The sequence below is a fragment of the Chrysemys picta genome, chromosome 1 (genome assembly GCF_011386835.1).
Source record: "Chrysemys picta bellii isolate R12L10 chromosome 1, ASM1138683v2, whole genome shotgun sequence".
NCBI lineage: Eukaryota > Metazoa > Chordata > Testudines > Emydidae > Chrysemys > Chrysemys picta.
This window is the reverse complement of record NC_088791.1, coordinates 243,166,460-243,177,585: the sequence shown is the minus strand read 5'-3', so window position 1 is coordinate 243,177,585 and position 11,126 is coordinate 243,166,460. Positions and strand designations below refer to the sequence as shown.

The 11,126-nt window shown below is 45.1% G+C and overlaps 1 protein-coding gene across 1 annotated transcript; it reads left to right on the top strand.

Annotated features, from left to right (window-relative positions):
* Nucleotides 1-8,215: 8,215 nt before the first annotated feature.
* Nucleotides 8,216-10,725, top strand: LOC135980795 (uncharacterized). Its single transcript, XM_065580981.1, has 2 exons — nucleotides 8,216-9,180; nucleotides 10,175-10,725. The coding sequence occupies exons 1-2, from the start codon at nucleotides 8,604-8,606 to the stop codon at nucleotides 10,648-10,650; spliced, it is 1,053 nt and encodes a 350-aa protein (XP_065437053.1). The 5' UTR covers nucleotides 8,216-8,603; the 3' UTR covers nucleotides 10,651-10,725.
* Nucleotides 10,726-11,126: the final 401 nt, after the last annotated feature.

Here is an 11,126-nt window from a genome sequence, read left to right as displayed (position 1 = left end):
TAGTGATGCCAAAGCAGGCCTCTTAAAGTGCTTTAGCTAATTCAAACTAAACACAACTTAGCTACGATGTCCCACTCTACACTTGCGTTTGGCTCTTGGGCTTCCCCAAGTTCCTCCGCCATTCATAGTTATCTAAAATCACTTTTCTGAAACCCTCTGTTATCTGAAAATTTATATCTATCCAAGTACTTATATGACTCTCATCACCATATCAGGGTGCCTGAGGACCATGAGGATATTGTTTTGAATAACAGAGTTTCAGATAAAATGTGATTCAGATAATTGAGTTTCTGAAGCATTTGAAATCAGCCATTGATAAAATTACTTGAGATAAGGTTCCTCTTATGGTTTTTTCATAGATTTGAAGGCCAGAAGGGACCACTGTGATAATGCACTGAACTGCTGCATAATACAGACCATAGGACTTCTCTGAAATAATTCCTCTTTGAACAAGAGTGGAGCTTTTAGAAAAACATCCAATCTTCATTTAAATTGCCAATGATGGAGACTCCCCCACAGACCTTGGTAAATGATTCCAATGGTTAATTACCCTCACTCTTAAAACATTTGAGCTGTAGATATTCAGAGATGGGCCTAGGGATGTGCTGGCTGCCGCTTCCCGCCACCCCCATTGGCCTGGAGCGGCGAACCGCAGCCAGTGGGAGCCGCGATCGGCCGAACCTGCAGATGCGGCAGGTAAACAAACCAGTCCGTCCTGCCAGGGTGCTTACCCTGGCGAGCCGCGTGCCAAAGGTTGCCGACCCCTGGACTAGGCTGACCCAGGTGTGTTACAATTTGGAAAGGGTCTCCAAACATGCAGTTTTTTGCTCATCCTTAGTTGTCTGGTTGAGTTCATAGGCACATACAAACTTCAGAGTTTTGAAGGAGTCAGGAAGAGACACTAGCCTGGAAAACTGGGAGAATTTCCAGCAGGTAGGTGGTCTTTTCTTGAATGAGCCCTGATCCTCCTCACTGTTATAAACTCTTCCCAATCCCCAGCATGTATTCCTTATGCAAGATACCTCCCAAATATTGTACCTCAGTCCTAATGAAAAACATGAGACAGGTGTGAGGTGTGAGGAAACAGAGTGGTCACAAAGTTTGGGGTAAGAACCTGTGAAGCGGAGAAGCAGGTGGGTTAGTAGCCAGAAGGCAGGTAGGTAGGGGGAGGGAGCTGGCTGTGGAGGAAAGGTGGATTGTATTGCACCAGAATTAGGGAGCCAGGGAAATGTCTGAAGTATTGTTCAGAGGATGAGGCAGGGTCAGAAGCGAAGTATGAGTATACTCCTATTTAATTCTCAGTTAACCTCTAATGAGGCCAACCTGTGCACCAAATGAGGCACGTGTGGCAGGAGGAAGTTTTGCTCAGACACACCTTAGGCATTCCGGAGCTGGGGAAGAAAAGTTCCAAAGGGGCACTGGGAAGGAGGCCCATTGTCTGTACTGGTGGAGGGTCACCCACAGAAGTGCCGCTCCTATGTACTTCGGAGTTCTGCTACTGAGGAAAGTGCAGATTTCACTTCAGTTGTATTCTTGTTGCTGCTCTTCTCCCCAACCCCATTAAACATTGTTTTTGCATTGAAATGGATGCCACAATTTTTGGCACAAAGGAGGACTTGAAGGTTTTTGTATTGTAGAAAGAAGGCAGAAATGTTTTCTACTGAAAAAGGGGAAATGACTCACATGGTCAAGGGCCCTCTTTATGGCCCTTTGAGTTATAAACCCTGAATTGCAACAGTGGGGAATTTCTAGTTTCAGGATGCCTAGCACAAAAGGCAGGGTAAAGGCAGGCCTGAGGGACTTATTTGGTTATTGACTGCCATGAAAAAACACAAAATAGTGCTGCTCGAAATGGTGATTATTTATATTGCAGTATCACCCAAGATGTGCGAGGCATTATACATACCCACGAGAGGAGGTGGCTGCTGCCCCAAAGAGCTCAGAACCCTAAGACAAAGACAAATAATAAAACCTGCACAATCAAAATGCTTGAGGCTATGTAAGGTTACAGCTTGGAGTTTCTTTATACCACCCTTGCCATGGCCATCCTTTCCCTTCCCCTGTCCAAGTGTACCCACTCTGTCCTTGGTGCCCCAAAGTATCCCCTTTCCACCCTGCGGTTCAGTGTGAGAACCAGAGGGGAAAGATCATTAGGCACAATAACCAATAGAAAATATTTTCTTCACATGCACTGAACTAAAGGGGGAGTTCAGGTCACTTGTAGAAAGTACATGTAGTATGTGTCCTAATTATACTCTATAGTTTCCACAGCTTGAAAAACTACCTATAATAATAATTTCTATTTTTAACTAGAATATTGTGAACAACCCTTTGTTATTTTTTCCATCAGTCTTGTCGCTAAGCTAAATGAAATAAACACACTTGGGAAAAGGTTGTTTCCCATCTCTCCCCTGCACAGTTCTTTTCCCCAGTGTCCTCTGCTGCCCCTCACGCTTCAAGGTTCTCCAATCCTGCACTCCTCTTTTTGTCTGTAGCAGTCTCAGCTCATCTTCTTCTGATTGCTCAGCCCCCTTCTTTGCTCTCTAAGAGCTACTGTTCTCTGCTGTGGCTCCCAGCTCAGTACCTATTATTCATCTGCTCAGCTCAGCAGGGGAATGGAGCTGAGATTCAATTGCCTACAGCTGACAGTGGCAGTTGGGACAGGGTGCCACTGAGCAGTCAGGAGGTCAGACAGCCCTGTCTCTCATCCCAGGACTTTGGCAAGGACTAGTGCCAAGCAGAATGGAAGTGGTAAGCCAGTGACAATCCCAGCCAGGCTGGGTACTGGCAGCTATGAGCTTTTCTTCTCTGCATGTGAATGTGCAGCCATAAGTGGTACTCCTGTGGGGTCACTGCTTCTTAGGAGTGACAGCCACTTTATTTAAAAGGATCCTTAAAAATATAAAACAATCTTGAATGACAATTTCATACCAACTCACAAACAGGAGGCTGACAAGGTGAGGCAAGTGATGGTGCCATATGCACACAAGTTTTTGATGCCAACACATGCACATGCACGTTTTGGATGTAATCCTAGCCCATGAGTTTGGTGCTCAGCCCAGCTGCTGAGTTTTTCCAATTTAATGCAGTAGAAACCTAATCTTATGAACCTGGAATTTACAAAACTCCATTGGAGCTTAAATGCTTTTTTAATTCCCCTGCCCGAGAAATATTCTTCACTGAACCACCCAGTGCTGCCAAATTTCAATATTAGATATTGGATGTAAACGGAGATATTTATAATACTAAGCTATTTTTCTTTATCAGACTTACCTGCATTTGGGATTAACTGTATGGCTGACCAGAAAAACAACATTTCTATTCAGCAAAAAATGTTTGAGGCTTCAAAATTTGTTTGTTCCAATGTGGAATCAAACCATAAGCTTGTGAGGTTTTTTTTGTAAAAAACATTTATATATATATATATATATATATGAGAGAGAGAGAGAGAGAACACAGGACACACATCCACCCAGCCTAGCCAATAGCCCAGGGGTGACTGCACTCACCTGTAACAAGCCATTTACAACACACACTTCACTTCTCTACAAAGGAAAAAGGACAGTAAACTATCTAAACTCCTACATACCACAGGGAGCTACAACAGTGGTACCCTTAACTCACCCAACGATATTGTTAATCTATCCAACCACACACTTAACCCGGTGGAAGAGTGTGTCCTATCTCGGTGACTCTCTTTCAGCCCCACCACCCTCACGAACATGATACAGTTCTGCGGTGATCTGGAAGCCTACTTTTGTCATCTCCAACTCAAGGAATATTTTCAACACACCACTGAAAAGTGCACTGATCCACAGGAACCTCCTACCAACACTATAAGAAGAAGAATTCTGCATGGACTCCTCCTGATGGTCGAAATGACAGACTGGACTTCTACATAGAGTACTTCCACAGACATGCACAGGTGGAAATTGTGAAAAAACAGCATCACTTGCCCCATAACCTCAGCCATACAGAATGCAACACCATCCACAGCCTCAGAAACAACTCTGACATTATAATTAAAGGGTCTGACAAAGGAGGTGCTGTAGTCATAATGAACAGGTCGGATTATGAACAGGACGCTGCCAGCCAACTCTCCAATACCACATTCTACAGGCCACTATCCTCCGATCCCACTGAGGAATACCAAAAGAAACTACACCATCTGCTCAAGAAACTCCCTGCTATAGCACAGGAACAAATCTACACAGATACCCAGAACCCCGACCAGGGGTATTCTATCTGCTACCCAAGATCCATAAACCTGGAAACCCTGGACGCCCCATCATCTCAGGCATTGGCACTCGTACAGCAGGATTATCTGGCTATTTGTACTCTCTCCTCAGACCCTATGCTACCAGCACTCCTAGCTATCTTAGAGACACCACCAACTTATGGTAACATACAAAAGCCAGTAGGAGAACACTTCAGTCTTCCTGGACATTCTATAACAGATTTAAAAGTAGCCATACTTGAACAAAAAAACTTCAGAAACAGACTTCAAAGAGAAACTGCAGAACTAAAATTCATTTGTAAATTTAACACCATTAATTTGGGCTTGAATAGGGCCTGGGAGTGGCTGGCTCAGTACAAAAGCAACTTTACCTCTCCTGGAATTGACACCTCCTCATCAATTATTGGGAGTGGACTATATCCACCCTGATTGAATTGGCTCTGTCAACACTGGTTCTCCACTTGTGAGATAACTCCCTTCTCTTCATGTGTCAGTAATATAATGCCTGCATCTGTAATTTTCACTTCATGCATCTGAAGAAGTGGGGTTTTTTACTCACAAAAGCTTATGCCCAAATAAATCTGTTAGTCTTTAAGGTGCCATCGGACTCCTCGTTGTTTTTGTGGATACAGACTAACACAGCTACCCCTCTGATACATAAAAATGTGGGTTCTTGTGTTATAGCTCATGTTTTGGCTCTCCATATCTGTTAACAAACAGGCAAAGAATCTTTAAGTGAATTATGTCCATATAAACAAGAGTAAAAAAACTGAAAGTAGTATATAAGCTCTATAAATAGTCATGGGATGAATTGGAAAAGAGCAGGTGTCAGATCTGCATAGGATAACTGCTTGGCTTTTCTAATCCTGTGGTACACCTCTAGGTGGTGCAGGTGAGTTTCCACAGAGAGAAAGCCCCTTTTCCATTCACTGTAGTTTTCAAAACTCTGAAGCTAAAGAGAAAGCAGCAAAGGAAAAGTTATTGGGAAGTCCTCTGAGACGGCAAGTGCGTGAAGGTTTATACTGCACCTCAGCACACTGGAGCGGATCTGTGGATACTCGTGACAAATTCTCCACAAATGTACCATGCAACATCTGGCTGAGAACGACCCTTGCCACCTGTGAAAACCTCTTGCCTTATTTGGATTGGATATTGCTAGAGCTTTATTCACAGACGGATCTCCTGGCTGGATTTTGGTTTTGTTACTTACATCTGCATCAGGTAAGATTTTTTTATAATACATTTTCTCTCTTTTTTTAAAAACTAGATATTGTTCAAGGCAGAAACGCAACTGTCATGAGATAACAGTCAAGAAATATTTCTGAAAAGTGTGTCATTATTAGGTTTAGTTTGAACAAGCACTACCTTTCAGCATGCATCTTTGCTTAGGGCATTAATGCCAAAGAGCTTTTCTTTGTTATTTCTGCACACATTAGAGAGTAAACGGAATGCTTGCTTAGTTGCACATTTAATTAAAGAAGCCAAGTTTCCTTGTGTTAAACTTGTTTCAGATATGTTGATTAGTGAAAGTACCAATGCCCCCATTAGCCCACAAACTTCTTTGGAGGTGTTCAGCATAGCGTGACTTCATTTGAGAGGAAGAATACTTTGTCTGGATTGTTATTTCACAACCCAGCATTCAAATGTAGCCTCTACACCTTACAATATTTCTGTGCCATTCTGAACAAAGAATGTTACTGCAAGACTTCAGTGCACCAGCTGGGGGATGAGGCTGAATGAATGTGGGGAATTATGTACCTGTAAATACAAGTTTAGGAGCATGCTGAGTTTTGTTTCCAGCAGAGAGGTTCCTCAGTCCTGCTAAAATCGAGCTCTGTGGAGCCCAAGTCCTGTACAGAAGAGCAAACCATGGTACTGTACCAGACCCACAAGCATACAGTTTAACCACTAACTGTTGTAGTAGATTAGAAAAATGCACGGGAACTCTTGTAAGCTAAAGGGGAAATTAGTTTTAATTTTTGCAGACTCTGACTCTTTGGAAATTGCACGACCAGGTGCTGGATATCATTTGCGTTCCATGTTCTGTAAGATAAAGGGCCAGATCCTCAGCTGGTGTAAACTGGTGTCACTCCATAAAAGTCAGGGGTGCTACCCCAATTTACACCACTGAAGTGAATGGAGCTGTGTTGATCCACAGCAGCTGGGGATCTGACCCAGAGTGTCAATTTTTATGCCAAAGAAAAAGTACAATACCAGGGCTTAATCTTACAATTGTCACTACCTGGAGCAAGAGCTATTGGACTGGGCCTAATGGTGCTAGTCCCCCTTCTCACCAAAAGAAGAAAAAAATAGTGATGGATATTGCAGTATCCAGCTATAGGTCTGGAAATATGTCCATGTCAGAGATATTGATAGAGGCCAAATCATGGAATATCATAACATTTAGAAAGGACATTGGCTTTACTGGACAAGAGGAAGTCAGGTCAAATGACTAAGATCAGGCTGGCATACTCAATTTCTCTTTCTTGGCTGTCATTTAATGTAGCTTAAAGTCAAAAACAACTTTGGTTTTGGAATACTCAATTAATAAAGCCACCAAGAAGAAAATAATTATTAAATGTTAATGTTTGTGATTATTCCCTCAGGACATGTACATTTACACTTTAGAGTACATAGGTAAATACATTACTTTTGGCAGCAGTCTGGCTCCAGACTCTGTTCAATGGGCCAAATTATGATCTGAGTTAAACTGGTGTAAATCAAAATAATTCTTCACTGGAGTTGATTTACACTGGTTTAATATAGATCAGAATTTGGTCCATATTTTTTCACAGGAATACAATGTGGTTGTTATTCACTATAAATGATTTAGTTGGGGTTGGTCCTGCTTTGAGCAGGGGGTTGGACTAGATGATCTCCTGAGGTCCCTTCCAACCCTGATATTCTATGATTCTATGATAAAGAACTCTCACATCAGCAGAGGAATCAAAAGAGGCTATGGCCAAGGAACTCCACTGGGTTTTCTCTTTATGAAAGGTGGAAAAATCTTTCCATAAATGTACTGGATTTTTTTTTAAACAGCTGGATAAAAAAAATACATGATTTCTTCATTTTAATGTCACTTTGTGAGGGATGATGTTCACTTCCATGGAATCACACTATATTACTTGAAGCAGAAGTAAAGTCACTACAAATACTGGGTCACATTCCATCTGAGAATTACTTCATTTAGGATATCAGTTTCACATTTATGTCTGGCACCTCCGGGAGGATTTGAATACTTTGAAATAGACCATGGCTTCTAACTGAACTAGTACGGCACTGACAGGTAAATGGTCCACACCTAGCTTTTGAAAAAAATAACAGAACATTCTTTCAAAGGTAAGGCAGTCAATGAAGATAATGCTTTTCTTGCGTTGTCATCCTTGGAGGACTTTCCCCTTCCAATATCTTCAGTAGACAATTTTCCTTTAACCAAGCCAGGATGGAATTAGGATTCAGATTGTATCTGTGTTGCTCCTTTGATCAACTAAAATGTTGTGAAACAGCAATATAAGCTACTGCCTTTGGCTGAATGAACACACAGGGTCCAGTTCAACCAAGCCATGCAAGAGTCCTTTGCAAGGATTGGGAGTACCATTTTGTATTAAATGCCTAAATATTTATTGGACCAGAGAGACTGTATAGTCTACTGGTTAGCATGCTCACACCTGGGAGACAAAGGCTCCAGTCCCTGGTACAATGAATATTTAAGTATTTTATACACAGTAGAACAGTTTCAACAGCAGAGTCTCATATTACAATACCTGATAGCTAAGTGGTTACCGCCCCCTCACCAGGGCGGTGAGCAGACCACGCTTTAAATCTCTGCTTCCCATCAGGTGGATTTGAACGTGGGTCTCCCACGTGCAAAGGGAGTATCCTAAGCACTGGCTATTGGGCACAAGTGTGGAACCTGCTCCTTCCTGTTTTATGTGGGCCCCAAGCTGGTAGTTGTGCTCTTAGATGTTTCTAAGGCCTGGTCTACACTAGGCGTTTATGTCGAAGTTAGCGCCGTTACATCGAATTAACCCTGCACCCGTCCACACCGCGAAGCTATTTAGTTCGACATAGAGGTCTCTTAAATTCGACTTCTGTACTCCTCCCCGACGAGGGGAGTAGTGCTAAATTCGACATGGCCATGTCGAATTAGGCTAGGTGTGGATGGAAATCGACGCTAATAGCTCCGGGAGCTATCCCACAGTGCACCACTCTGTTGACGCTCTGGACAGCAGTCCGAGCTCGGATGCTCTGACCAGCCACACAGGAAAAGCCCCGGGAAAATTTGAATTCCTTTTCCTGTCTGGCCAGTTTGAATCTCATTTCCTGTTTGGACATCGTGGCGAGCTCAGCAGCACTGGCAACGATGCAGAGCTCTCCAGCAGAGATGGCCATGCAATCTCAGAATAGAAAGAGGACCCCAGGATGGACTGATCGGGAAGTCTTGGATCTGATCGCTGTGTGGGGCGATGAGTCCGTGCTTTCCGAGCTGCGATCCAAAAGACGGAATGCAAAGATCTACGAGAAGATCTCTAAAGCCATAGCAGAGAGAGGATACAGCCGGGATGCAACGCAGTGCCGCGTGAAAATCAAGGAGCTGAGACAAGGCTACCAGAAGACCAAAGAGGCAAACGGACGCTCCGGATCCCATCCCCAGACATCCCGTTTCTACGAGGCACTGCATTCCATCCTAGGTGCGGCCGCCACCACTACCCCACCACTGACCGTGGACTCTGAGGATGGGATATTGTCCACGGCCGGTTCCTCGGACATGTTAGCGGACGGGGAAGATGAGGAAGGAGATGAGGAGGACGAGGCAGTCGACAGCGCTTACAACGCTGATTTCCCCGACAGCCAGGATCTCTTCATCACCCTTACAGAGATACCCTACCAACCGTCCCCAGCCGTTAAGCCGGACACAGAATCTGGGGAAGGATCAGCCAGTAAGTGTTTTAAACATCTAAACATTTATTTTTAACAGAACAGGAATATTAAGAATAACAACAATGGGTTTCTCATGATTAGTTTGCCTTAGGCGCTTAACGTTTCAGTCCTGGGCAGTGCAACTATTGAAAAAAAATCTAACAATGTCCGGTTTAGCATGATTGTTCTGCCCAAGCCGCTCTACTGTTTAGTCCCTGCCAGTGCAGCTACAGTAAAATGCGGTCTATATGTCCGGGGATAGAGCAGAAATCCTCCTGGGACATCTCGAGGAAGCTCTCCTGGAGGTAATTGGAAAGCCTTTGCATCAGGTTCCTGGGGAGAGCGGCCTTATTGGGTCCTCCGTGGTATGAAACATTTCCGCGCCAGGAGACAATCAAGTACTCCGGGATCATTGCCCTGCAGAGCGTGGTGGCATACGGCCCTGGTCTTTGGAGGCTTTCCCGAAGCATTCTTTCTTTCTCAGTGTCTGAGATCCTCATCAGGGTGATGTCACTCATGGTGACCTGCTTTGAATTAGGTAGGGGAATGTTAGTATTGGGACTGCTTGCCCGTTCCTTTACAGAACTGTAACCGCCGGTTTGCAGCCACGCGGTGGAGGCGGGAGAGGGGCAGCATACAGGGATCTTTCCCTGGGACAGCCGCAAGGGGGTGGGACAGGGGCAGAGTTCCTGCTTGCCGGATTGCTGGCAGCAGGGACTGGCATTGCTTTCAATGTGAAAGGAGGCCAGTGCTACTATTAAAGTTTTAAGCTGCCACAAGTCTACGGCTTACCATGTCTGTCTGCTACACAAATTCCAGTGTCCTGCCCCGCTTCTCAGATCTGCAGTGCAAGACCCCAGGCACCGAATGCGAAGGCCGAGAATTCGACCTTGTCCTGAGTGCGCATGTGATAGGTGCTGTGCATGGTCTTGTTCACAGAGAAAGACTATGTTCTTTGTTCACAACTACATTTATCTTTCTGAGGAATTCACTCCCTTTTTCCCATTCCCACAGCCACATCTGCGACTGTCTCACAACCTAGCCTGGCATCACACTCCCAGAGGCTAGCGCAGATTAGGCGTAGGAAGAAGAGGACACGGGAGGACATGTTCTTGGAACTTATGGGCTGCTCCCGAGCCCAGGCAGCACAGCAGACCCAGTGGAGGGAGAACTTGTCCCAAATGCACCGATCACACATGGAACGGGAGGAGAGGTGGTGGCAGGAAGACCAGCAGGCGACTCAAACGCTGCTTGGACTAATGAGGGAGCAAACGGACACGCTCCGGCGCCTTGTGGATGTTCTGCAGGAACGGAGGCAGGAGGACAGAGCCCCGCTGCAGTCTATCTGTAACCGCCCTCCCCCGCCACCAAGTCCCATACCCCCCTCACCCAAAATCCAAAGAAGGAGGGGCGGCAGAGTCCATGCAAACTCTCACTCCACCCCTGCAGACTGCTCTAGTAGTAGAAGGCTCTCATTCCCCAAAATTTGACAAGTCCTTTCCTTCCCGCCTCACACAAGCCCCCGTCCAAGTTTCACCCCCCAGTTTCATGTGTAGTTGCTAATAAAAAATAAGTTTCTGTTAATTACTGTTTCCATCATGTTCTTTTGGAGGAGAGTCTGTCTGAAGGGGGGAAGGGGGTTGGTAACTGGACAGGACAGTCACCTTTAGCAGGGTACATAGGCGGGTGCAGGTCCAGCAGCAGGGCACATACACAGTGCAGTCACTAGTTACCCTGGTCAGTCTGGGAGGTGGTTTTCATGTTCTGTGGTGGGGGGTGGGTTGCTCTGTGACTTTGTGGCGGGGGAGGGCAGTTACAGATCTTATGCGGCGGTCCTTATCCTGGATCACAGAGCCACGCAGCAGGGGATCTGTAACCGTCCTCCCCCTGCCACAAAGTCACATAGCCCCCACATACACACAGTCCCAGTCAGGAGGGGTGACAGGCTCCGTTGAAACAACCAGTC